Below are 26,329 nucleotides of genomic sequence, written 5' to 3' on the forward strand. Positions count from 1 at the left end.
TTGTGTATTCCCTAATAAAAGAAAAGGATGAAAGAAAATCTCAGTTGTAATATTCTAATGCTCTTTTTGTTAAAAATAATGGATATAATATCATCAACATCTGAAGAGCAAATAGAGAAAAGATCATACAAAATATACAATCCAAATGATCTCCTAGGCATTGGCTCCACCAATTGAATATAAGTTAGGGTTAAGATTATTTGCCACTTGTTATGAAAGTGTTGAATTAATTATTTGCGTGATAGATTACCATGTCGTACACAATGGATAGATGTGAATCCTCAGACAAGAGAAAGAGAAGAAAATAAAATAATTAAATGGCAGTGGTGATCCTCTTACCTCACCTCGCAAGTAATCTTGATGATGGTGATCGCCACAGGTGATGAAGCGGTGTTGCCGTCATTGTTCAGCTTCGGCTTTCGGCTCCAGCTCCAGCCAGCAACCGCCATGGACAACTTGTTGCTGTAGCAGGGGCATTTCTGGCATCACAGACAACATCCCATATGCTGCAAATGGTATCAAGCTCGTACAGAAATAAAATGCATATTACCTCATCATGATAGTACTGATTTTATGTCTAGGTAGGAATTTAGCATTCAAAGGATGGTTTCGTCTCCTAGCCCTGACAACAATCCCTAACACCGGTGACCGCGACCCCCGCCATTGCCGCCACCCAACCAGCCCTCCACATCCATCCTACCACCCCATACTTCCACTGCCCCAACCCCTTCCCATCGCACATCATCTCTACTCTCCTTTCAGGTTGTGAAAACCACCTTTCGCCGCAAGGCAAGTGTCTCCTTTTTCCAGATCCAGATCTTGATTCACATCCGGAAAGCCATGTGGCCGGCCGCACCAGGTTGTGCTAGCTCACCTAGCCGTCGGCCTCCTGGCAGCACCGTTGGTGTGCCGCCACCAGCCGGATCCGGCGCGGGGGGTGCTAGATCCGGGTGCCCTGTCGCCGGATCCACCGTCTCCACCACCGCCGCCGTCACTCCGCCACCATCCCCGCCGCCATGAAGCTCCCGCCTCTGTCGAGACCTCGCCGCCCTACCGCTAAGACTCTGTTGTCGCTGTCACCATCCACGCCACCACTACCGACGCTGTCTCCGCTGCGCCACCACCCCGCCAGATCCGGCCGGGGCGGCACAGATCTAGCGGTCTCGAGAGCTTGGGAGGTGGCGAGGCGGAGGATGAAGGAGGGGGAAGGGGGCGGCCAGGTTTGTCACCTCCCGAGCCTCCCTGGGATAGGGCGACGCGAGAGCGAAAAATTGAAGAGAAAACTTTAACAAGTATTGGAACGTGTGGTCTTATTCTTATCACACAAATGGCTTTCCATTATCCATGGTATTTACTTTCGAAATATTGGAGCCGATTCAATGCCAACTTTGGAGATAATTGGAAATGCATACTGTATAGCATCATATATTCCGTATGGTTTCACAGAAATCATGGAAATGCTGCAGTTTGATCTCATTAAGGGGCTTCAGGATGGGAGCAGGTAAACTTCTAGCCGTGAGTGCTTGGTAAACTTGCTGCATTGTTGGCCGGGATTTTGGGCAGATTTGCAGGCAAGCAAAGGCGACAAGAACAAGCAGGATGACATCTTTCTCCTCATCGCTTGTTGGCTCTACGATGCGTTTGTCCAGGATATCCTTGAGCTTAGTATGTTGTTCAGTTCGGCAAAAGAACGGAAGCAGCAGATCTCCAGGATGCTTTCCCATCACCACTTCCAGTGTGACCACGCCAAAGCTATATACATCGCACTTCTCCGTTAACACCATCGTAGACGACAATTCTGTGGCAAGAAAAAATATGTTCAGCTAGATGAGAAAAAGAACACTAAATTTGTAACTTTTTATGAATTAAGTGCCCCTTTGGAGCACAAAAGTTTTGCAATATTTTGTTGCCATCAATTCAATTCCGGTAGGAATCGAAAAAAAATTCTGCATAACGAAGGCATTAATCCTTTCTAAATCATGTCACGTTCTAATATTAGCTAAGGATCTACAGATATGTACCTGGGGCAATGTAGCCACATGTCCCTGCAAAGATGGTGCTCCAACTAGAGGAATTGTCCTTCAACTTCTTTGCCATGCCAAAGTCAGACAAATAAGCCTTAAAATCATGGTCCAGCAAGATGTTGCTACTTTTAATATCACGATGCACGATTGGATCATCATAATCATGGTGTAAATAACATAGAGCTTGACCTATGTCCATCACAACAGTGACTCTTTTAGGCCAATCAAGCTCCTTTGCCAATTCTTGGTCATGCCAAATGGATGCTAAACTTCCTCTTTCGATGAGATCGTATACGAGAAATTTCCACTGCGAATGAGAGCAGTAACCGTGCAGCTTGACGATGCAGCGGTGCCTGATTTTCGTCAACACTTCAATCTCAGCATGGAATGCTCCATCATCAAATGAATCTTCCAGTGTGTGCAGCAAAGGTACCTCTTCCTTGGAGCTCAGCTCTGAAGACTGCTCCATATCCTCCAACACCAATGCAGTATTTTTCATCAAAATTTTCTGTTGCATTGACGATGTCTTGGAATGCAAGGTTACCATCGAAATTCCACATGGAAAGTAAATCCCCCGAATTTCTTATGCTACAAACTTTTGCCAGCTTTCTCCTTCGATAAGCAACTGTGATGCTTCCAATTGCAAGACAAAAGACATAAAACAGTGCGAATACAAGAAGTATCCTCAGAGCAATAATTTTATCATCATACTTTGATGCTTTACATCCTGTCAAGCCATACTGTGGATCACCACAAATACCCATATTGTGGTCAAGTGAAACAACAGTAACACTTTTAATGGTAGATAAACCTAAAAATCTTCCACTCAAACTGTTGTAAGATAAGTTCAGGTCTTGTAGTTTGTAAAGGTAAGAGAGTCTCAATGGGATGGCACCACTTAAATAATTTCTACTCAAATCTAGCTCATGCAGGTCAAAGCAATAACCAAGCTCTTGTGGTATTGGACCTGTCAGTAAGTTACCTGACATTCGTACAGAGAACAAATTGCGACATTGTCCTATCTGAGGTGGAATGCTACCTGTAAATCGATTGTTGCTTAAATCCAGATCAGTAAGATTACCTAGAACTCCTATTTCTGGTGACAGAACACCACTTAAGTCATTGGACTCGAGTCCTACAGTTCTCAGATTGGTCAATTTCCAAAAGGTTGAAGGAATGGAACCTCTGATTTGGTTGTTGGAAAGATTCAATAACTGTAAAATTGAAAGATTTCTATGCTTGCAGGAATGAAACCCATGATTTCATTTTTTGAGAGATCCAAGGATACTAAACTATAAAGCAGCGCTAGCTCTTGAGGAATAAGGCCAGAAAACTTGTTGAAGCTAAGGTCTAGAGAAGACAAGTTGGCCAAGTTTCCAAAACTATATGGTATTGGGCCAGTTAAGTTGTTGTGGCTTAAATCAAGGTACACTATGTTCTGTAATGTGCCTATTGTAGCATTCATTAGCCCTCCTGACAGAAAATTGGAAGAGAGGTCGAGGTAGATTAGTTCTCCGAGATTACCTATGGATGTTGGGATGGGTCCAGAAAGCCTATTGCTGGACAGATCCAATTGATAGAGCTCAGCAAGACCACCGATGCTTGATGGAATCGGCCCAAAAAGAGAGTTGCCACTGAGGTAGATGGTTTGAAGATGAGGCTGTTCTGCAAAGCGGAGCTTGTCCAAAGTGCCGGAGATATCACACAATGGAAGTGAAATGCTACCCACAATTAGGACGGCATCACTCTCGTTGCTGATGCTGCAGTCGACGCCGTTCCAGTTGCATGGGCTGGTGTTCTTGCTCCATGAGTCCAGGCAGGCACTCTGGCCGTCTAGTCCAGATTTCCATTGGAGAAGCATGCCTGCTTGCCGGTCAAGCTGGCTCACTGTAGAATTTGCAAGACAAACAAGGCACGGTGAGGAAAGTAGCAACACCACCACCAACAGCTCCAAAGCATGGAGTTTCATCATCTGTAGTGTAGGCATGGTTGGGATTCATATCTTTGATTTGCTAAACTCGCGTTTACTCCTTTTATAAGTGCAATAGGCAGTAGGAGACACATACAAGCAAGGAGACCTTGACTGAGTTTTGGTCAGTGGATCATACTGATGGCTACTTTTTAGGGACTCAGGATTGCTTCTCGCAACAGTACAAGTGGAGTCAGTCAATGGCCCCCAGACTTCCGCGTGCAATCAACAGACCTTCAATTCCTGGTTCCCCCTTTTAGGGAAAATTGGAACCATGCCATTATAATTTTTTAAAATTTGAGATATGCCATCCTGACCCACATGTCATTGACTCATGTGGGTCCTACATGTCATTGAGATACCGATGGCATATCTCAAACTTTGCAAAATTATAATGGCATGGTTCCAAATTACCCTCTTTAACCATCCCAGGCCACCGGTTCCACTATCATTCTCATAACGAAAACTCTGCACCATGCAGACTGAAATAAATGAGTTTTTCTTGGAGGCAGAGTATCGTAATTGGTTCCCTCTCTCTTACGAAAAACTCTTTTCTACAAAGCTTAGTCCCTAAATATTTGAATATATGTTTTAGAGTCATACTTATTTTTGTACTTATTATTTGATTCCTTAAGGGATTTCTAATAATTTTCAGGTATTGCTAATGCTCATAAATAAATATTATATGTCATACACCACTTAAATGTATTATGAAGTGAAATAATTATTCATAATGAAGCTCTTATCATTAAGCACTATTGATCTCACGCACCGAAAAATTTTCTCATTCTCTAAAGACATGTCAAATTATAGGCAACTATAGCAAGTCCAATAAAATTATTATATAATTACTACCTCCATTTCAAAAAATGGCTTTCGGTTTCCTTTCGTGTGTAAAGGCATCACTAATAGAGTAGTTTATTAAGATTACACTTCTTTGAAAGCCATTTTTTGAAGTCTTCGCAGTCCTTTTGCGCATGTCCAAGTTTATGCCAAAATTTGCAGACATTAGTGGTACTTGACTTAGGCACATAGTATAAAAACTCGGACCGGACGTCGAACCGGTGAAGGACTCGGTTCACAGGTCCAACGGTTCAACCGTTGGGTCGCCGGTCCGACCGCGGTTTTCAATTATTAAAATGTTTAGTGTTTATCGCACATCACGTAGTGGTGGGGAACTAAACCCTCCAACCAGCAGACCTGGGTTCGATCCCACATGCTTCACCCCATTTTTGTACAATAAACCATAACTGTTTTTCTACTATGCTTAGGCATGTGCGCTTCATGTGTCTTTCCCTTCTCTTACTATGCTTAGGCATGTGCGCTTCATGTGTCTTTCCCTTCTCTTTAGACTTATAGGAAGTTTCAGCTTGCTTCCATGATCATGAACTTAGGCTAAGCATGAGAGCAGCTAGTTTTCTTATGCGGAATTAAGGTGGGTACTGACCGGTTGAAGATGAAGCCTTAGGAGCCACCTTAGTCTTATGATTGGTGTACTTAGAGTTTTGGGAGTGGCTGACTCATACTTATGTTGTCACCTACATCAGGATCGTTGTCCTCTTTTTTTTATATGCATAGAGGGAGGTAAATGACACGTCCGATCGTCGTGCGGAAATTGAGGAATGTGCATGAGCGAGTCCTGGAAATCTGTTTCTCTATGTTTTGGCATGCGTGAGCATGAGTGAGCCAAGCCCATCGCACATGCCAGAGATCGACCAACATTAAAGACATCCAAACATAAAAACAGACTCGATCACACGAACCTGTTGGGAATTTTTTATATAAAAAAACGAAACGCTCATATGCAATTCTTGATACGTGTCCCATAATATAAGAGCTTTGTCTCTCTACTTTGTCCCCAAATACAAGGATTTCGGTGTATTGGTTATCACATCAATTAATTATATATAATTCGAATTTCATTCCATCTTATCTCTAACTATCTTGCCACCCATAAGGTCACAACCATATATCATTTGATAAGGGTGTTCTAGTTTTTTTTTTTGAGCTTAGGGCACGTACAGCGGGTCTTTTTGCCCCGTCTCTGTGATGTCTTTTATGCAAAAAACCCCCCGGTTGAGTCAAGCGACGGGAGCTGCGTCCTCTCGCCAGGCGACGGCGACGACCCGTGCTCCGAGGCGGAAGAGGCAAGCTCAGCACCGTTGTACGAGCTCGTCGTCCCGAGGCGACGGCGCGGCAGGATCCCGCGCGGAGAGCGCGCGCGCGGGAAATTTCCCCGCGAAATCCAGGTTCGTCCAACTCCCCTCCCACTCCCCCAATCCGGGAAATTTGCTCCAGCATATAGCGCAGCAATCTCTCCCAATCTCCCACTCCTCCAATCTCCAACTCCCCTCGCTTGATTTGGGTGCTGCTGAGATGTCCACGGCGGCTGCAGGTAGGAAGAAGAAGGGAGGCACACCTGAGGCCTCGGATGCGGCAGCGGCAGCCCCAGCCCATACCCTAGGTCGTGGTGTTGGGTCGGCGACGGCGGCTCTCCCCTTCAGTCATGGCGGCCGCGGTGTCGGGTTAGCGCCGCCGCCCCGCTCTCTCGGCCGCGGTGGCGGGCCAGCAGTGGCAGAAATCCCTCCAGGCGGCTTCCCCAGTTGTTCAGCGTCCATGGATGGATTTCCCTTCCCTCCACCTTTTGATGGATCCTACGGAGGTGGATTCCCCAGCTCTTCAGCTTGGTTGGATGCGTCCGGTGGTGATGAATCTTCTCCTGGATCATGGTAATCTTTGATTCTTGTTCTTTGTTCCAGCAGAATATGCTTGTGTGATTTGTTTCCTTATGGATGTTTGATTCATGAACTGCTAATGATTCTTGTGGGTTAAAAATTGCCCCTTACATCACAAGAGAACATATAATATGCTTGTTTTTTCCCATCTGAATGCCTACTATGTTCTGTGTTAGAACTAATTTCAGTGTTACAAAGTCATAAAAATCAGGCTTTATTGTACATCCCCTGCCATGGGTCATAAGAAGGTATGCTCGTTTCAATGTTGTAATGTAGAGTAGTTTTCTAGTTTGGTTTTCAAGTGTGATGAGCTTCTCTGCATTCTGCAACTTAACCATTCACAGTTTACTCAAATGTTTATAACTGGTAATTTAGTACTGATTGGAAAAGGCATTCTACAATTTAATTACTTGACTCTAAAATTTTTTGCATCATGCAGCATGTTATCCTAATGATATTAAGGTTATATTCAACTTTTGAGAGAAATAAAAATCTGATGGTTGTTTATATTATGAATTGCTTGTGGATTGGATGAAGCTATCTCTAGATGTTACTCTGTTTATACTACCTGATTATTAATGTTAGTAATCCCTTCCTTTGTTATATGGTCATAGTAGTTAGCTAGAACCCTGTAACTGAAATGAACTAGCTGCCATGAGATAATTCGCAAAAGCGAGCCAAACTCAAATGCAGAGATTATCCCTGTGATCTAAGATATTATCCAATTTGTTTGCCTTAAATATATGCTATTATCCTACAGGGATAAGGATGTACATCCACGTGGTGGTTTCATGAGCTATTTTGGAAATCATACACAAAACTCTCATTTGGTTGGCGCACCTATTTACATTGCTGATGCTAGTTCACCACCAGAGGTGGAAATTTTACAAGGCAATGATGATGGAAATGGCAATGGCAATGTTAGGACTGAGAAAAGGATACTGTGGACAGAGGAAGAAGATATCAGATTGATGAGTGCTTGGATAGAGCATTCAACTGACTCTACATGTGGAGCAGATAAGGGAGGTGGCCAATATTGGGGTGAAGTTGTTGAATCGTACAACAAGACTACCCCACCTCTCAGAAAAAGAAATCTGAAGCAATGCAAGGATAGATGGCACAAGATTAATAGGTGGACGAATCTTTTTGAGTGTGCTTATGTAAAGGCTCGTAGAATTTTTACAAGTGGATATTCTAATCAAATGTGGATTGATGCAGCACACAAGTTTTATGTGGATGACAATAAAGAGGCAAAGCTAGGACCCTTTGTGCTGATGGAGGTTTGGAAAATATGCCGAGAAGTGTCAAAGTGGAAAACATACAATGAAAACCTGAGGAATGCACGTAAAAGGAAATCATTTCACTTGGAAGGAGACTCTGAGGAAGCTGATGACACTTTTGATGAGATGCCAAAGCGACCAATGGGTCAGAAGGCCGCTAAAAAGGTAGCTCTAGATGCAAAAATCAACTCAAATGGTTCGGGCAGTAGTGATGATGGTCACTCAAAGGAGTCTCCTATTCAGTTAGACAAATTTGATAGATATAGCAAATTCCAGGAGGAAACCAATGACAAGCGCATGAAACTATTGGACAGACAGGAAAAGATATCTTCTGAGAAGCTAGAGGCCACAAAAATTGCCCACCTTACAGCACAAGAGTACAAAGAAGGAAGGAAGCTTGAGAAAGAGTCAAAGATGATGGAGACTTATAACAGCCTCATCTCACAAGATACAAGTTCAATGTCTGCTGAGGAAAAGGCGCAGCGAGTTAGTATAATGAAGTGTCTTATGAAAACTCTTTTCCCTGAATCTGATTGAACAGGTAAACACTAATGCAATATCTGAAACTTACATGTTATTGCCACAAATATGTGTGATTACAAGTGTCTTAGGCAGTCCCTTCAGTGTCTAATGTAAACCTTACTGTTATTGATACAGATATGTCAACTTTGCAAGCGGAGGCTACTATCGTTGGCTATCTGGTGAATGCCAAATTATCTTGTTGTTTTTTCTATCCTAAACCAACTTTTCCACTTTTTCTATCCTAAACTCTTGCTATTGGCAAGTTATGTTTAATATTTCAGCAAGTTCAGTGTATGTCTCAGTTTATATAATTTTTGTTCATGCTCAATCCACTAAGCCTATTTTGGTGCTTGTTCAGTGATACACTATACTACTGATATGGAGTATATATAATCTAGGTAAAAAGATGAGCATATTAGCCTTTTATTGCATTCCTTTTCTTTTTGTACTCTCTCTATACATATATGCAGTTATGTTTAATCTTTCAGCAGGTTCAGTGTATGTCTCTATACATATACTTTGATGAGAATCTGCAAATGATCAGAAAGGGGAAATTTAGGAAATAAATTCAGAACTTGATCATTGGAGGTATATACTGGGAGCTAAATATTGATTTGATTGTGGTCATGGCTGGGAGGTATACATCCTGGGAGATATATACATCCTGTGAGGTCAGTTGGAATGCCGAGAGGTCTCATTCAGTTTCAGTTTCTGAATTAATGTGAATGTGATTTGTAAATGCGAATGTGCACTTCAGTTTCTGTTGGAATGTGAATGTGCATGCTTCAGTTTCAGTTGTTGCAATGTGAATGTGCATGCTTCAGTTTCAGTTTCTGTTGGAGTGCCGAGAGGACTAATTTGCTTATGTGAATGTGAATGTACCCTTCAGTTTCTTTCTGGAATGTGAATGTGCATGCTTCAGTTACAGGCATTATGTATATGTGCTCCTTTATTATGTGAATGCTTCAGTTATGTGCATGCCCGTTTCTGTGAATGTGAACGTGAATTCAAGCCTCAATTTTATACTATAAAATGGAACCATCTACTCCTTTTCATTATGTATATGTGCTCCTTTCCACCACCGTACCCTCTACTCCTTTTCATTCTGTAAATGGAGCCGCATGAAGATGATGACTTCCTAGAAGCCGACGATTTTGAAGTGTTCACCGTAGAAGAGTTGCTAGCAGAGGATGAGATCATTGAAGAGTTGCTAGTAGAAGAATTCAAGGCTGCAGGTGATGGAGAAGCTTCGTCCGTATCTCGCCGTCGTCGACAGAGTGGACCAAGGAGGTACATACCAAGAAATCGAGAACGAGGTCATGATGATCTTGTCGCTAATTACTTTTCCGCAAATCCTATCTACACCGATGAAATGTTTCGTAGGAGATTTAGGATGAGACGGCCGTTGTTTTTGCGTATCGTACATGAACTTAGTGAGTGGTCTCCTTATTTCACCCAACGAGTTGATGCAACTGGTAGGAATAGTCTTTCACCGCTTTAAAAGTGTATAGCAGCTATCAGGATGTTAGATTATGGAACCACGGCTGATAAACTTGATGAAGTCTTGAGGATTGCTGCAAGCACTTGTTTAGAATGTTTGGGAAAATTTGCTGAAGGGGTGATTGAAAAGTTTGGTGACGAATATCTACGCCCGCCAAGAGCTGATGAATTGGAAAAAATCTTACAAGAAAATGAGGCTCGTGGTTTTCCTGGAATGTACGGAAGCATCGATTGTATGCATTGGCCATGGAAGAATTGTCCGAAAGGTTGGGCAGGCATGTTCACTAGTGGTAACAAAGGCGTTCCTACTATGATTCTTGAAGCAGTGGCAACTAAAGATCTTCGTATATGGCATGCTTTTTTTTTGGTACCGCCGGGTCTCAGAATGACATAAACGTTCTAAACAAGTCGCCACTATTTATTCAAGCAATAAAAGGGGAAGCTCCAACGGTACACTACAACGTAAATGGAACACAATATGACATGGGTTACTATTTTGCCGATAGAATATATCCAGAATGGGCAGTATTCGTGAAGACAGTGACGGCCCCTCGGTTGGCGGAAGACAAATTATTTGCATTGAAGCAAGAAGGGGCGGGGAAAGATGTCGAGTGCGCATTTGGTGTGCTGCAATCACGCTTTGATATTATTCGTCGACCAGCAAGGTTATGGAAGCAGGGGGACGTTATCAACATAATGCAAGCTTGTGTTATCCTTCACAATATGATAGTGGAAGATGAGAAGGAAGCAATTAGAGATGTCTTGGATTTGAATTATAATCCAAGTGCGACGATAGTGCTCCCGCCTAAAGTGCAAAGAAGCGACAACCCAGATCCATGCTTCACAAAGGTACTTCGTAGAAATTCCGCTATCAAAGCTCGGCCAACACATAGAAAGCTAAAAAAGGATCTAATTGAGCACATATGGCAACGCTATGGAAACAAAGAAAATTAGACTAAAGGCATTGTAATATAATTATTATATTTATGGTTCCTAAAAATTATTGTAATCATGTACCTTATTCATGCTTGATAGTATTATATCAAATATATAGCCACACAATGGTATACACAAATACATTTGCAGTTGATCAAAGCTACATGCAAAGCATTAAATAGCTTACAGACAGACCCTCTGTCTGTGGGTTGTATAAGCTGTCTTTATATCCGTCTGGATGATAACTTCGAGGTTCTTAAAGACGCACCCCTGTCTGTGGGTTGTACGCACCTCTCTTGAAAAGAGATGAAGTCCCTTATATTTATGGACGGTCAAGGGAGGTAGTATTTCTTCTAATGCAGCCAACTATGGGTATCCATCTAAGCCAGGATTTCATGGTGTTGTACAAGTGATAAATGTGCATTAGCTTAGCCTATTCTTTGGGCATGCATTGGCTGATTACATTAATCCTGTAGCAAGCGTGAATGATTCATTGAACTGAAGTCAGCGTCAAGATCTCTTCTCAATCAATGGAAATGTGCTTCTCCAATGGAAATCTAACGCATAGATATACCCCTTTTGTTCTTACTGGATGAACACATGGGAGATGAATTCATTTTCTAAAACAATTATGGATAGGATAAGTACCTAATGATTTTAAAGTGGTCTTCTGTTTTATTCCAGCAAAAAGAAAAGGGGGTAAAGTTGTCAGTTTCATGGTGAAGTTAATTAGAAACTGCAGTCGTACAATATGATCAAAGACGTGTGCTTGCATGAGTCAATATATCAAGTTGTTGAAACGCAGAGTTTTTTTTTTAAATCCCGTAGGGTGCACTTGTATTAAGTAAGAGGGAAAAACTGTACAAAGGCCCAATAATTAAGGAAAAACTGTCCAAAGGCATGTGTCCTACTTTTTGAAACGCGGAGTTGCGCTATTACTCTCTCCGTCCCATAATAATTGCATTTCTAGGAAATTAGAGACATATTAACAACAAACACAATTTACCACAATAACCCTATTTAATAACTACATTGCATGCACATATTCCATATGTATACTTTGTTAAAAGGAAGGTTGAGGCACACATTTCATATGTAAACTTAATTAAAAGGAAGGTTGGGATACAAATTCTATTTATTGGGTCTCATCTTATCAGAAATATAATTTTTGTGGGACAAAATTTAAAGAGTAGAAATACAATTATTATGGGACGGAGGTAGTATTTCTTTCGAAACTTTTAAGAGACTTGCTAGTCATCATCTATAGTAGCAAACACTATTGTCTATTGACTTTGATGGAAAGTAGATGTCCTCTTAATTAGGGATGCAAATAGGACAGGGATGTGGGTTTTTTTTCCACCTTTCCAAATTCTAGTTTTTTTTAAAAAAAAATTAATTTGTGCTGCCATAAAGAAAATGAACAATTAAACAAGTGTTTATGCGAGTAACGGAAATGCATGATTACCCACTTTCTTCATTAATGTTACTCCCTCCATTCTAAAATATAATATTTTTTAGTCTTTAGAATTTATCTCAAAATATAACTATTTCTCCACCTAAATTCTTTTTTCAACCAATCACAATCCTCTAGCACTAAATTTTCCAACATATCTCCGCTTCTCATCTAATCACAAACATTCCCATATTTAATTCTATATATTTTCTTAATAACTGTGTTTACTCCTAATTAAAAATTCTTATATTGTGTTATGGAGAGAGTAATTAGAAGGTATGATTCATTGACCTCAAGTCAATGCCCGTTTGGGTATAATTAATATACGCGTAGCTCACTTTCTCTCCAACCATCTGTATTACCATGTGTGTTTGGAGCTTCACTTACACAAGATGAAACTCCTTGCTCTAGAGCTGCTGCTGCTGCTGCTGCTGCTTTCCTCGGCATGCCTTCTCTGTCCTGCAAACTCTACAGCAAGTGTGCTGGACCGGCAAGCAGACGCTCTTCTCCAATGGAAATCTGGATTAGATGGCCATGGTAGCTGCCTAAACTCATGGACCAAGGGCACCAACACATGCAACTGGACCGGCATCGTCTGCAGCACAAGTGATGATGCCCCAGGTATTCTCAGTATTTCGCTTAACTCGTGTGGCATCTCCGGCAGTTTGGGCAAGTTCTGGTTTGCAGAATTCCCCCATCTTCAAGGACTCGACCTCGGAAACAACTCTATCTCTGGGCTTATCCCATCAAGCATAGGTCGTTTTGTCGACCTCTTTGATTTGGATTTGTCCAGCAATAGGTTTTCTGGATCCATCCCAACATCCTTAGGTAATCTTACAAGACTAAATTCTCTTTATCTCTCTTCCAATTTGTTATCACAAGAGCTATCTGAATCAGCAATTGGCACACTAAACAGCTTGCAGTTCCTCGATATAGGCAACAACAAGTTAACCGGCCCAATACCTTATAGCTTGGGAAACTTGTCCACGTTGTATTTTCTAGACCTTAGCTTCAATAAGTTTTCTGGTCCTATTCCTCGTGAGCTAGGGATGCTTGAAAGTTTGATATCCTTGTATCTATTAAGGAACGAAATCACGGGTTGCATTCCTACTGAGCTAGGGATGCTTCAAGATTTAGTATCGTTGGATCTATCCAATAATAGAATCACCGGTTTCATTCCTAACTTAGGAAATCTAACAAGCTTAGTGTCATTGGTTCTCTCCAACAACCAAATCACAGGTTCCATTCCTTGAGCCTTTCGGAAATTGACCAATATATAGCAATACGGGAATTTGAGCTAGTCCAATGAGTCAAGTGGTGTACTCTAAAGAAAAAAAAGTCTAATTAATTTAACCACCTAACATAGCTTTTCTTTTTCCTTTTTGGGATTTATCACCCTAAACTACAATACATAAATCCCAAAAAGAAAAAAAAACTATTTTACATGGGTATATTAGACTTTTTTTCTCTTTAGAGTACACCACTTAACTTATTGGACTAGCGCCCAAGTAGCCCAAGTTCTAGATCTAGTAGGATGTGGTTTTAGTAACCCCTGTGATAAAGAAAAAAAGGATGATTCAAAGTTTAGTGATGTTGGATCTTGCATAAAATGTAATCAGCACATTTTTAGGGTATAATTGTTTCACAGAACACCATGTTTTGAGCCCAGTTGATTACAAAAAGAAAACCGAAATCCGATACTCCCGCCGCCCTGGCCTTTAGCTGACATACGGACCCCACCAGTCAGCTTCACGTCTCTCTTCCTTCCTCCTCTTGTTAGATGGGCTGGGCCGCTGGGCATTGCAGAGATCGCCGCCGATTTGCACCCGATTCAGTGCCCATTCTCCAGATTTAACAATGGAAGGAAAGAGCAGATCTGCGACTTCGCCACAAAATTTTGGTAAGGGAAGCTAGGTGGTAGCGGCGACGGAGGAGCTCGTCGGACCTATGCTTCGTCTTCCTCATGATGCCACATCACTGTCAGAGAGGCTGTCAAGTAAAATGGGCTAGAATGGCTGGCTCTGGCTGCCTCCAATCAAATAAAAAAGAGTGATGACTTTGATTGTGACCTCATGTCTGTAGATGTAATTGATCTCTCTTTTCCATCTCTTTTACCTCCTGAAAATCTGATGTAATCGTGTCCATGCCTTCATGTGTTCTTATACACTTGTATGCAGTTGTGTTGTACCAAAGTACTCCCTCCGTTTCATATTATAAGTCGTTTGATTTTTTTTCTTAGTCAAAATTATTTAGGATTGATTAAGTTTACAGAAAAAAATAGCAATGTTTATAACATCAAATTAGTTTTACTAAATTTAATATTGAATATATTTTTGATACAATGTTTGTTTTATAATGAATATTATTATATTTTGCTACAAATTTTGGTTAAACTTAAAAAATATTAAATAACTTATAGTATGAAACGGAGAGAGTGCAACAATTTGAAGCAATAGTTTTGGTTCCCTAGCTACATGAGCACAGCGCCGCCTGCCTTATGCCAATGTGAGGCTGGCTGGTGGGGCCTTATGTCAGATGATGGCACGCAGCCTGCAGGCAGAGGCAAGGTTCAGTATCCCGATTCGTATTCTAGTATCTTACGATATTACGATCCTACCAAGCCGAAACGATACCGATCCCATCTAGTATTCTAATTTTATAGTATCTCGATCCTACTATTCATTACTACACGATCCTACGAAATCTTAGGTGGTATCTCGATTCGACGATCCCTACGATACTACAAAATATTATTTAAAATAACATAGTTTGAAAATAATGTAACTAAATATGCTCAAATTTATATGAAAATCAGTTAAATATATCAAAACCAACATGGTTTCTCTTGATAAATGACTCTATTTGCATGACATATATCATTACTACATTTTTTTATATAGAATGGCTATATATAATTAATATAAATATTAATTAAACTTAAAAAAAGAAAATCTCATAGTATCCCGATACTACGATACGATATTACTTTGAGCAAAACGATACTACCTAGTATCCCGATCTTGACAACTTGGGCAGAGGTGGAAGGGTAACGGATTTTGGTTTTCAAAGCTACTCCCTCCGTCCAAAAAAAGACAAACCCTGGTTTCCGTGTCCAACGTTTGACCGTTCGTCTTATTTAAAAAAAATTATGAAAAAATTAAAAAGATAAGTCACGCATAAAGTATTAATCATGTTTTATCATCTAACAACAATGAAAATACTAATTATAAAAAAATTTCATATAAGACGGACAGTCAAACGTTGGCACGGGAACCAACGGTTTGTCTTTTTTTTTTTTGACGGAGGGAGTAGGTTTACGTGCACTGTCATCAAAGCTAGGTTTAATTTATCCTGCATAATTAATCTAGCACCACAGGTAGCATTTCACCTCAGATATATAGGACAATGTCAGAATTTGATTTACCTCCACCTTTCAAGAATTTTATTTACCTAAGAATATCAGGTAACTTAATAACTATAACAGGTCCAAATGTCCAATACTGCACGAGAGCTTGATCATTGTATTAACCTGTATGAACTATGAACTCAGATCGCAGATAGTATTAGAGCATCACCAACAGAACAGCAATAATCTATCCGCAAAATTTGACTTTTGGGTCTCCTAAAAGAAAGCCTAAATTCTATTTCCAAAAACTAAAAGTGGGCTTTTCTATTAAACTACAAATAGAAATTTCCATTTTCTTCCTTCCCCCATGCAGAAAGAGATCGCACCCATGCGCGGGAATGGAAGGAGAGAGGCGGGGAGCGCGTGATTAGGAGCTAACCGGTCAGACAAAATATGTATAGTGAGTGCGGGTTATTTCCAAATCTAGTCAATATTTCCCATTTTCTATCTTAGGCTGTGTTTAGATCCAAAGTTTGGATCCAAACTTCAGTCATTTTCCATCACATCAACGTGTCATACACACACAACTTTTCAGTCACATTATCTCTAATTTCAACCAAAATCTAAACTTTGCGCTGAACTAAAGACAGCCTTAGATACCAAATTTATGTGTCAACATTTTGGTGGGCTATGGCCTGGGTGAGCTAGTCTAGCTGAGCAAGATCTATCCAAGGTCCAAACGTACCCTAAGAATCTGTCCATACCTTAAAAATCCTTGAAAACAAAATTTTGAGGATAGATTGTTGGGCATTATTAATGATGTTCTTGTTAATTTGCCGCCGTGGTAAACGTTGTTGTTATTTTGATCCCCAAAGTTAGCAGTCCCTCTGAACTTTTGCCAATTTCTCCTCTCTTTTTTTTAGAATTTTTTTGCCAATTTCTCCTCGTCCTATTTTCATTTTCGTTTTCAATCTTTTAGTCTCAGGGTCTCAGCACCTGCACAGCCAAGCCAAATCCTTTTTTCTCTCTCTCTCCAGGTCGATCGAGGGAATGACGGAGGCAGGGCTGGCCGGCCATACCACCTTCTTCTCCATCTCCGTCCTCGCGCCGGCGCCACCGCCAGCGGCCCACCATCACCTAACACCTGTGTCGCTACTGTTGCCCTACCTGAAGAATGGGGATCTTCTACCACAAGTACCCAGATCTTGAAGGCCGGGAAGGATTCGCCAACTCAGTGAGTCAGAGTACTGAATCTTGTCATGGTTCAGTTATCTCAATGGTGAATCATTTTTTTTTAAAAAAAAGAGGTACTATTCCCCTCTATTTGCTGCTACTAGGACGAACTGAAGCCCTGACAGGATTCTTGTGCGATTCTGCTTTCGTATTCAGTTTGCATGATTGGTGTTTCTCTGGATTTTGCTTATATTCCACACTGCCTAGAGCTTAGCATTTTGGTAAAAAAAAAAAAAAGAGCTTATCCTAGTTCAGTCACATATCAGCATTGGCGTTGCTTTCTACATTATACATTATCAAGTTTTTAGTATATTTTTTGTGTCCATCTTGCTAAGATAAATACCCGAGGAAAGAAACAACACACTATGGTATAAAATCAAAAGGGGTAATTTTGCAAAATTATAATGGCATGGTTCCAATTTTCCCTTAAAGAAAAGGCCAACTGGCGTAGCTCCCACGAATCTCCATTGTGCTGAAGAATCAATAAGTGCATTTTGTAGACGAAGGATGTTCTTCTGAAACGATTAAAATAACTTTTCACAAGTTCTGTTTGTCAGTTGTTAATTAAATTTCACTGACAAGAAGGGATAGTTCATGGGACGTTCTGATTCAAAGAAGGCAGGAGGGGAACTCCTTGAGATTCTTGAATAAACCCATCTGCTTGAGGTCATCAGAAATTCAGAATTGCTACAAGCCTAGAGAGAAGATCACAACATAGAATAATGAGCTTCTGATGGTGCATTCCTCTTACTACAAATTAAAATTCCTCAATTTCGTCCCTCTTACTACAATTTTGTAGTAAGAATAATTGAGGGCATTCCTCTTACTACAGTTTTGTTCTCTTGCATCCATCACAGAATTACTTTAAATAAGACCATTTATGCACTACATAGATAACAGGAATGAAGTTTTCAACTGACTTTGGAGTAGTACCCGGAAAAACTTAGAAGGGAAAACCTGTAATCAGTGAAGTATTAAACAACGTGCAAAACTGATCTTTTTCTTATCATACAAATGGTTTCCTATTATCCAGTGGCATCTATTTTTGAAATGGAGACAATTCATTGCCAACTTTGGGGACAATTGGAAGTGCATACTGTATAGCATCATATATTCCGTATGGTTCCACAGAAATCATGGAAATGCTGTAGTTTGATCACATTTAGGGGCTTCAGGATGGGAGCTGGTAAACTTCTGGCAATGAGTGCACGACAAACCTGCTGCATTGTTGGCCGGGATTTCGGGCATATTTGCAGGCAAGCAAAGGCTACCATAACAAGCAGGATGATATCCTTCTCCTCTTCGGTGGTCGGCGCCATGATGCGTTGGTCCAGGATATCCTTGAGCATTGTATGTTGTTCTGTTCGGCAAAAGAACGGTAGCAGAAGATCTCCAGGATGTTTTCCCATCACCACTTCCAGCACAACCACACCAAAGCTATACACATCGCACTTCTCCGTTAACACCATTGTAGATGTCAATTCTGTGGCAACAAGAATGTTCAGCTAGATCAGAAAAAAAATACTTTTTTTGTACTAATATTTTTTTTATGAATTAAGTGTCCCTTTGAACTGTGAAAATTCTACAAGATTTTTGTACAAATCAGTTCAGTTCCAGCAAAAATCTAAAAAATCGCCAAGTTACAAAGAGATTTTGCATGATAAATCATGTCACATTGTCATCTTAGCTAAGGATTAAAAAGTATATGTACCTGGGGCTATGTAGCCACATGACCCTGCAAAGATAGTGCTCCAACTAGATGAATTGTCCTTCAACTTCTTTGCCATGCCGAAGTCGGATAAATAAGCCTTAAAATCATGGTCTAGCAAGACGTTGCTACTTTTAATATCGCGGTGCACGATTGGATCATCACAATCATGGTGCAAGTAAGAAAGAGCTTTACCGATGTCCATCACAATAGTAAATCTTTTAGGCCAATCAAGCTCCTTTACTTGCTCTTGGTCATGCCAAATGGATGTCAAACTTCCTCTCTCGATGAGATCATATACGAGGAATTTGCACTGCGAATGAGAGCAGTAACCGTGCAGCTTGACAATGCAACGGTGCCTGATTTTTGTCAACACTTGAACCTCAGCAAGGAATGCTCCAATATCAAAGTAATCTTCCATTCTGTGAAGCAGCTTGATGGCAAATGTACCTTTTCCTTGGATCTCAGCTCTGAAGACAGATCCATAACCTCCAACACCAATGCAGTACTTTTCATCAAAATTTTCTGTTGCGTATAATACATCTTGAAATGCAACCTTCGCATCGAAGTCCCATATGGAAACGAAATCTTCAGTGCTGATTTCTTTGCCCTTCTTTGCCAGTTTTCTTCTCCAACAAACCACTGTGATGCTTCCAGCGACGAGACAGATGCAAGAAAACATTGCAAAGGCAAGAAGTAGCCTCGGAACAAGATGTTTACTGTCAGTATTTTCCTTTTTATGTAAACTGTCAGTATTTGTATTTGATGGTTGACATGGTGTCAAGCCATATAATGGATCACCACAGATACCTGTATTGTGGTCAAGCGAAAGTACGGAAGGGATTCTAGTGGGGTAGAAACCAGAAAATTTACCGCCCAAACTGTTGTATGATAAATTCAGCTCAAGTAATTGGGAAAGATTCATGAAAGTCATCGGTATGGCGCCACTTAAATTATTTCTGCTCAAATCCAACTCAGTTAGGTCGGTACAATACCCAAGCTCTTGTGGTATTGGTCCTGTCAGTAAGTTGTTTGACAGGCGCAACGAGTACAAATAGTGACACTGTCCTATCTGAGGTGGAATGCTTCCCGTAAACTGATTGCTGCTTAGATTCAGAACTACAAGATTACTTAGAAATCCTAGTTCTGGTGGCAGTATAGCATTTAGCACATTGGACTCAAGATTCAGTATTTGTAAAGATAAAAGTTTCCAAAAGGTTGAAGGGATGGGACTGATGATTCGGTTGTTGGAAAGATCCATGCTTCGTAAGCTCGTTAAATTTCCTATACTTGTAGGAATCAAACCTGTGATTTCATTTGTGGAGAGATCCATGTTTTGCAAGCTCGTTAAATTTCCTATACTTTCAGGAATGAAACCCGTGATTTCATTTATGGAGAGATCCATGTTTTGTAAGCTCATTAAATTTCCTATACTTTCAGGAATGAAACCCGTGATTTCATTTGTGGAGAGATCCATGTTTTGTAAGCTTGTTAAATTTCCTATACTTTCAGGAATGAAACCCGCGATTTCATTTGTGGAGAGATTCATGTTTTGTAAGCTCGCAAAATTTCCTATACTTTCAGGAATGAAACCCGTGATTTCATTTGTGGAGAGATCCATGTTTTGTAAGCTCGTTAAATTTCCTATACTTTCAGGAATGAAACCCATGATTTTATTTAGGGAGAGATCCAACAAGTTTAAATTTGTTAGATTCCCTATGGTTGTAGGTATGGAGCCATTGATATTATTATAAGCCAGATATAGCAGCACTAAACTATGAAGCATCCCGATCTCACGTGGAATATGACCAGAAAGATTGTTAAAGCCAAGATGTAGATGATACAATCTAGTCAAGTTTCCCAAACTGGAAGGTATTGGGCCAGTTAATTTGTTGTATGTTAAATTGAGGTACTCCAAGTTATGTAACGTGCCAGGTGTGCAATCGAATATCCTTCCTGACAAATAATTGGAAGAGAGGTCGAGGAAGGCTAGGTTCGTAAGATTACCTATCGATGGCGGGATGGATCCATTGAGCACATTGCCAGAGAGATCCAAGTAAGAGAGCTCAGCAAGACGACCAATATCAGATGGAATTGGTCCAGAGAGAGAGTTCATGCCAAGGTCAAGATGGACAAGATGAGGCAATTCTGCAAATCGGAGCTTGCTCAAACCACCGGAGATGCCACATATATAAAGTGTAATGTTTGTCACAACTAGGATGGCATCACGCTCATGGCCATGACCATGAGCCACCATGGAGCTGCAGCCTATGCCTGGCCACCTGCATGGGCTGGTTGCGTTGGTCCATAAATCTAGGTCGCTGTAGTAGGTTAGATCAGATTTCCATTGGAGAAGTGCTTCAGCTTGCCGATCCAACATAGTATTTGCAATTGCAAGGCAGGAAAGACACTGCAGCGAAATCAGCAGAACCAGCAATAGCTCCTGTGAGACAAACAGTGTCATCTTGTGTTTTGAGTAGCAGTGTAAGTGAAGCTCTAAAACACACACATTTATTGAAAGTTGGACAGAAAGCGAACAAATTTAACCAAGGAGACCTTGACTCTGACTTCAGGTAAATGGATCAATAATGCATGCTCGTGACAGGACTAGTGGAGTCAGTCAATGCCCCAAGGAATAAGGTGCATGCACCTCCATCACTCCTTGTGCAACACAATGAAATCCATGGCTCATACAAGAAAATCAACAACACATTGTTGGCACGTTTAGAAAGAAAATACGCACGAATCGGTTCATAACTTCATGTTTAGTTTGGAGGTTATTTCTATGTATGGATATCTTTAACAATATAACAATATAAACCAGAAGCTCTTTGTACTGTTTTGATGGAGTTTCTTGATTTTTCTTTTATTTCCCCAACCAAAAAGTACCTTCACTATATTGAGCTTTGCAAAAAAAAAAAAAAGCACAAGGTGTAGGCTATGATAGTAACATTAGTAAGGATAAAAAAAAGCATGGATAGGAAAGCAGCAGCAACGAAAAGCTCCAAGACGAGGAGTTTCATCTTTGTGCAGGTGAAGTGAAGACCAGGTCACCGAGATGCATGATGTGTTGTTGATGGCTGCAGTCAAAGAGACACTTTATTATAGCCAAGGAGACCCTTGACTCCATCTAGATCAATGGAACGTACTGATATTGATGTGATACTGATACTGATGCAAACAGATACTGGCAATCAATGGTTGCTGTCTTGCAGAGAGAGCCATCCTTCCAACCCTCAATAGAAGAAGACTAGCAGAGGCAGTCTCGGTCATTGGCCCCAGGAACAAGGCAGCACAGCGTGCAAAATCTTAAAATCCTAATTCATATCACCAGAGATCCATGGCCAATTCCTAGATTTTTCTAAGGGTGAAGGAATGTGAAGCAGAGCACGAGCATGCGGGCCGAATCCTGTTAATCGATCGGACATACTCCTATGTGACATGAAAAACAACGAACATTGATTAGTTATACCTTCCTAGCGATGAGTCGATGCTAGCTGCAGATACAAAGTAGAAACCTAGGAAGATTCAGCACGCTGCAGCTGCAGCATCTTGCCATCTAGCCCTCCACGGCCATCCAATCGCGCCTCGGTTGGCCATCGCCAGCCTCAGGATTTCCACCATCCTGCAGGAACACGCTGCCGAAGGAAGGAAAGGAAGAGGGTAATGCATTGGCCATTTGGCCAGCGGTGGGAGAGGAACATGGTGGGGTGGTTTTCCTTTTTTAATCTTGAACTGATTTACTGTGAATTTCTGTGTTCAGAACTTCAGAAGATGCTTTTTCAAATAAGTTTTGGTGAGTTGCTTTCCTTCTGTTGGCAAGCATATATAGCACCCCATTTCCCCCATTTACTCAAATAAATTCATATATCTATTTAGGCCCCTTTATTTTGGCTTACATTGTTTTATAAGCTGGTGTTTTTAAACCTTAATTAAGAGTTCAGTGATGAAGTCCAAACTATTCTTCACACAAGTTAAAAAGAAAAACCTACTCAAACTATTCTTCACACTTTTGCGTAGCGGAATAGTGGCTTATGACTTTAAAACAGAAAAAAAAAAGGCTATATGTTTTTGCGCTTGGACTTTTTGGCGTATAATGATATGTATAACGGTCTCTAGATGCATGCAAGGCTTAGTTCGAATTAGATGTTGTGCTTGCATCATGCAGAACTATGTGAGCCATTAGTATAGGATTCAGTAAGTAATAATTATTATAAACTTAAAAACGTATTTATTTGATTTTTTAAGGAACTTCTATAAATAAAGTTTTTGCATGAAATATATCGTTATTAGTTTGAAAAATGTGCCCGTGGTAAGCCAAAATGAACTGAGCCTTGAAGTTGCCAACAACCACTCTTGACGAAAGAAACGTACGTGGTGATAATAGGAGAATATGGGCGTTTACAGGGTAGTCTTCAACAAGAGTTCATATTCGGGTCCAATGCGAAAAATGCGTTTTTTGGCACAGGGATGAATTATTGGGAGTGCGCGAAATTGGCTTTAGAGGTCGGATGGGAGCGGAGGAGGCGGCACAGTTCATCCTGCAGATGTTACCGCTCGTCCACTGCGTGACCGCCACAATCGACGATGGAGTGACTGACACACGCCTCCTCCACCATGCCGCGACCACTAGTCCTCTACCATGATGTCCTTTGCTCCACCACTCGGCTACTCTGCCACTCTTAGTATAGTGTGCCAATTGTAGAATTGATTAGTCCTTCTGACAGCAAACTGGAAGAGAGATTGAGGGAGATGTCCTCTAAGATTACCTATATATGGATGTTGGGATGGATCCAGAAAGTCTATTGCTGGAGAGATCCAATTCAGAGAGCTCAGCAAGACCACCGATGCTTGATGGAATTGGCCCCGAGAAAGAGCTTCTACCAAGATTGAGGATTTGAAGATGTGGCAATTCTGCGAATTGGAGCTTGTCCAAACCGCGAGAGATATGGCACGATTGAAGCGAAATGGTAAGCACAACAGCTGGGACGGCATCACTCTGGCCACTGGTGCTGCAGGCGATGCCGGTCCAGTCACATGGACTGGTATTGTTGCTCCATGAGCTTAGGCAGTAACTCTGACTGTCTAGTCCTGATTTTCATTGCAGAGGCATATCTGCTTGCCGGTCTAGCTGGGTCACTGTAGAATTTGCGAGACAAAAGAGGCATATATTGTAAGGAAAGAAGCAACACCACCACGAACAGCTCCAAGGCAAAGAATTTCATCTTGTGTAGGTGAAGTTCCAAACCAAACTCATGTACCGATGTACGCATCTGTGGATGGGTTTCTTATATATATTCTTGTGTTGCTGTTTGGCCTGTGATAAGAGTCTTGTTTTGTTTCTACCCTCTCTCTCCCTTTGATTTGGCTGAACTCTTTGTTTACTCCTTCACTATGAATTGTTCAGAGATATGTAGTACATGATCAATCGATGGTTCAGAGAGAGGAGACATTGACTCTTGACTCATCAGGTCAATGACACTAACATGGCACCTACTGTCCATCAAGATTGTCGTGCTTCCAAATGGTCATTACAGGATTACTGGAGTCAGTCATTGCCCCCAGACTTCCGCGTGCAAGAGACCTTCAATTCCTAGTTTCTTATACAACGGATTGTTGTTTCTAGCTTTTTTCATGTGATTCGATCAGTGAAAAGAAAATGATGAACTTTTTGGCTTCTTCCTTGGGTACTTAATTATTTTAGCAAGATGATAAAAGCAAAGCCAATGCTGATTAATGTGATTGAACTAGGTGAAAGAATTTACCAGGATACTTAGCGAACCACGACGCAGTGTAGAAATTAGGATAGAATTCAGAGAAACACCAACCCTGCAAAATTGAATACGAAAGCCAGATTCGCGTCTCCGCCGTCAGGGCTTCGATCGTTCGAGTAGCAAGCAAATAAAGGGGATTATTAGGGAATCTGTACCTCTTCTTAAGAAAATGATTGGAGCCTGGGAATGATTGATTCCTCGAGGTAACCAAATCATTCCTGGCCTTCAAGAATCCCGACTTGTGGGAGAAGATCCCTATTCTTGACAGGTTAGGGTTCGAAGCTGCGGCGGCCGCCACCATGACCAGACGCGCGCTCCCGCGACCGCGAGGGGAGGGAGGAGGTGGCGGCAAGTCAACACAGGTGTTAGGAGGTGGCGGCGTGGCCGCGACAACGGAGATGTAGGCCCTGTTTAGAGAGCTTGTCCAGCTGCAGCTTTTCCTAAAAGCTGCTTCTGCTAGAAGCTCTCCTAAATAGTTCACAGCTTCTACGAATCTATAGAACTAAGAAATCTATAGAACTAAGAAGCCAAAAGCTGGGTTTCAGAGCTTTTCCAGATTCTCAAAAACTGACTACTTGTTTCTTAGAATTTAAAGCTCCACCAGGCCCGTAAAGGGACTGAGAGAGGCCGCCAGGGTGTGCTACTTTAGTCAGCAACGTAACCAAATAATTTTCCTTTGGCAAAACTGATATTTAATTATGACATTTATTAAACGGGAATTGATTCTGCACTCTCGACTCTCCGAGGGCCTTCTTAAATATATAGATGCCATATGGCCCACCCAATGCCCGGTGATTTTGGCCCGGCCCAGGCACGCATGGCTCGACTCGGGTAGTGCCCGTGCTGGCCCGGCCCAACAGTCGTGCCGTGTCTGGGCTGCTACCTCGGTACGCAGGGCTGACACGGCCCTACCCGAAGTTTAGGGATATGAAACAGACTTATTCTCAACCAAATGTAAGGCACGTCACAAAGTATAGGGAGAAAAAATAGACTTATTATATGGCATGTCCTAAAGAGTAGGGATGCAAAAAAGACTTATTTTAGCTCTATATATATATATATATATATATATATATATATATGTCACAGCCCAAAGAGGAGAGATGGGAAATAGACTTATTTTAAAGAAGGCATGATGGGCCGCCTGTACCTTCGGGCCGGCACGGCACGGCCCAACTACTGGTGGGCCGTGCCTAGGCCTGAGATGCAGCCCGTGGCCGGCACGGCATGGCCCGGAGTGTTGGTCGCGCCGTGCCGTGCCACCCCGATAGATTCTGGCCCGAGCACGGCCATGCCTGGGCTGTGCCGCCCAGATGGCCATCTATAGTTAAGAAAAAGAGTAAATTTACTATTTCTCCTTATAAGATATACTAATACGTGATACTCCTACCAGGGTTTCCCAAACCGCCAAGCCCGGGGTTACCGCACCCTAGCGGTAAGCACGGTTACCGTGTTGTAACCGTGAAAAACCGTACAAAACAGTGCAAAATTTATCAAAAATTTAAATTATTTTTTAAATTTATTTGAATTTAAGGAGGTTACAGTGGTTTTTCTATTACCGTACCCTGTGGTAAGGCCAGTAACCGTGCGGTTATCGACAGTAATGTAAACCCTGGCTCCGACAGCACAGGTTCACATCAGAAACATATAAGTTTAAATTCCACTGCTAGGCCTATAAGTTATAGATGTGAAATCAAAGTATATGTTGATTTTTTTTGGGATGAAAAAATTGAGTGATGAGATAATAGGTTTTGATATTTGAAGATAATTGTTGAAGTGGTTTTGTTCTCTGAACAGAGCCGGTCAGAGGGGGGTTTGTGCATTGGTCAGACCAAACAAATATTGTAAA

General features: G+C 41.4%; 4 protein-coding genes and 1 pseudogene across 8 annotated transcripts; 3 read left to right on the forward strand and 2 right to left on the reverse strand.

The window, feature by feature from the left end:
• Positions 1 to 1,376: 1,376 nt before the first annotated feature.
• On the reverse strand, positions 1,377 to 4,014 carry LOC127762101 (probable leucine-rich repeat receptor-like protein kinase At1g35710; annotated as a pseudogene).
• Positions 4,015 to 6,609: 2,595 nt separating this feature from the next.
• LOC127761980 (glutathione S-transferase T3-like) lies at positions 6,610 to 8,545 on the forward strand. Its single transcript, XM_052286314.1, has 2 exons — positions 6,610 to 6,722; positions 7,489 to 8,545. The coding sequence occupies exons 1-2, from the start codon at positions 6,610 to 6,612 to the stop codon at positions 8,543 to 8,545; spliced, it is 1,170 nt and encodes a 389-aa protein (XP_052142274.1).
• Positions 8,546 to 9,641: 1,096 nt separating this feature from the next.
• Positions 9,642 to 10,984, forward strand: LOC127761981 (uncharacterized). Its single transcript, XM_052286315.1, has 2 exons — positions 9,642 to 9,765; positions 10,548 to 10,984. Exons 1-2 carry the CDS (start codon positions 9,642 to 9,644, stop codon positions 10,982 to 10,984), a joined length of 561 nt encoding a protein of 186 aa, XP_052142275.1.
• Positions 10,985 to 12,795: 1,811 nt separating this feature from the next.
• LOC127762103 (probable leucine-rich repeat receptor-like protein kinase At1g68400) lies at positions 12,796 to 14,651 on the forward strand. Its single transcript, XM_052286466.1, has 2 exons — positions 12,796 to 13,247; positions 14,200 to 14,651. Exons 1-2 carry the CDS (start codon positions 12,812 to 12,814, stop codon positions 14,331 to 14,333), a joined length of 570 nt encoding a protein of 189 aa, XP_052142426.1. The 5' UTR covers positions 12,796 to 12,811; the 3' UTR covers positions 14,334 to 14,651.
• Positions 14,652 to 17,327: 2,676 nt separating this feature from the next.
• Positions 17,328 to 24,880, reverse strand: LOC127762098 (MDIS1-interacting receptor like kinase 2-like). 5 transcript variants are annotated; one of them, XM_052286460.1, is made up of 4 exons: positions 24,636 to 24,880; positions 24,472 to 24,535; positions 18,710 to 21,116; positions 17,328 to 18,481 (listed from the first exon to the last, which is right to left on the reverse strand). In XM_052286460.1, exons 1-4 carry the CDS (start codon positions 24,779 to 24,781, stop codon positions 18,105 to 18,107), a joined length of 2,994 nt encoding a protein of 997 aa, XP_052142420.1. In that variant the 5' UTR covers positions 24,782 to 24,880; the 3' UTR covers positions 17,328 to 18,104. The 5 variants fall into 5 exon arrangements, with proteins under 5 accessions (XP_052142420.1, XP_052142419.1, XP_052142422.1 ...); XM_052286459.1 differs by having other exon boundaries at positions 18,710 to 21,149; positions 24,636 to 24,879; XM_052286462.1 differs by having other exon boundaries at positions 18,710 to 21,786; positions 24,636 to 24,698.
• Positions 24,881 to 26,329: the final 1,449 nt, after the last annotated feature.

Source organism: Oryza glaberrima, chromosome 2, assembly GCF_000147395.1.
Source record: "Oryza glaberrima chromosome 2, OglaRS2, whole genome shotgun sequence".
Taxonomy (NCBI): Eukaryota; Viridiplantae; Streptophyta; class Magnoliopsida; order Poales; family Poaceae; genus Oryza; species Oryza glaberrima.

Bases quoted from the DNA above. Each gene is read 5' to 3' on its own strand.
- LOC127762098 (XM_052286459.1), bottom strand. From the start codon at position 24,781: ATGGTGGCGGCCGCCGCAGCTTCGAACCCTAACCTGTCAAGAATAGGG. The intron at 21,150-24,471 runs GTAAATTCTTTC...TTTGTCTCACAG, and splicing joins GTGGTTCGCTAAGTATCCTG to GAGCTATTGCTGGTTCTGCT. The intron at 18,482-18,709 runs GTACATATACTT...TTGTTGCCACAG, and splicing joins ATGTGGCTACATAGCCCCAG to AATTGACATCTACAATGGTG.
- LOC127761980 (XM_052286314.1), top strand. From the start codon at position 6,610: ATGGATGGATTTCCCTTCCCTCCACCTTTTGATGGATCCTACGGAGGT. The intron at 6,723-7,488 runs GTAATCTTTGAT...ATTATCCTACAG, and splicing joins GAATCTTCTCCTGGATCATG to GGATAAGGATGTACATCCAC.
- LOC127762103 (XM_052286466.1), top strand. From the start codon at position 12,812: ATGAAACTCCTTGCTCTAGAGCTGCTGCTGCTGCTGCTGCTGCTTTCC. The intron at 13,248-14,199 runs GTAATCTTACAA...TCCTCTTGTTAG, and splicing joins ATCCATCCCAACATCCTTAG to ATGGGCTGGGCCGCTGGGCA.
- LOC127761981 (XM_052286315.1), top strand. From the start codon at position 9,642: ATGGAGCCGCATGAAGATGATGACTTCCTAGAAGCCGACGATTTTGAA. The intron at 9,766-10,547 runs GTGATGGAGAAG...GAATATATCCAG, and splicing joins AGAAGAATTCAAGGCTGCAG to AATGGGCAGTATTCGTGAAG.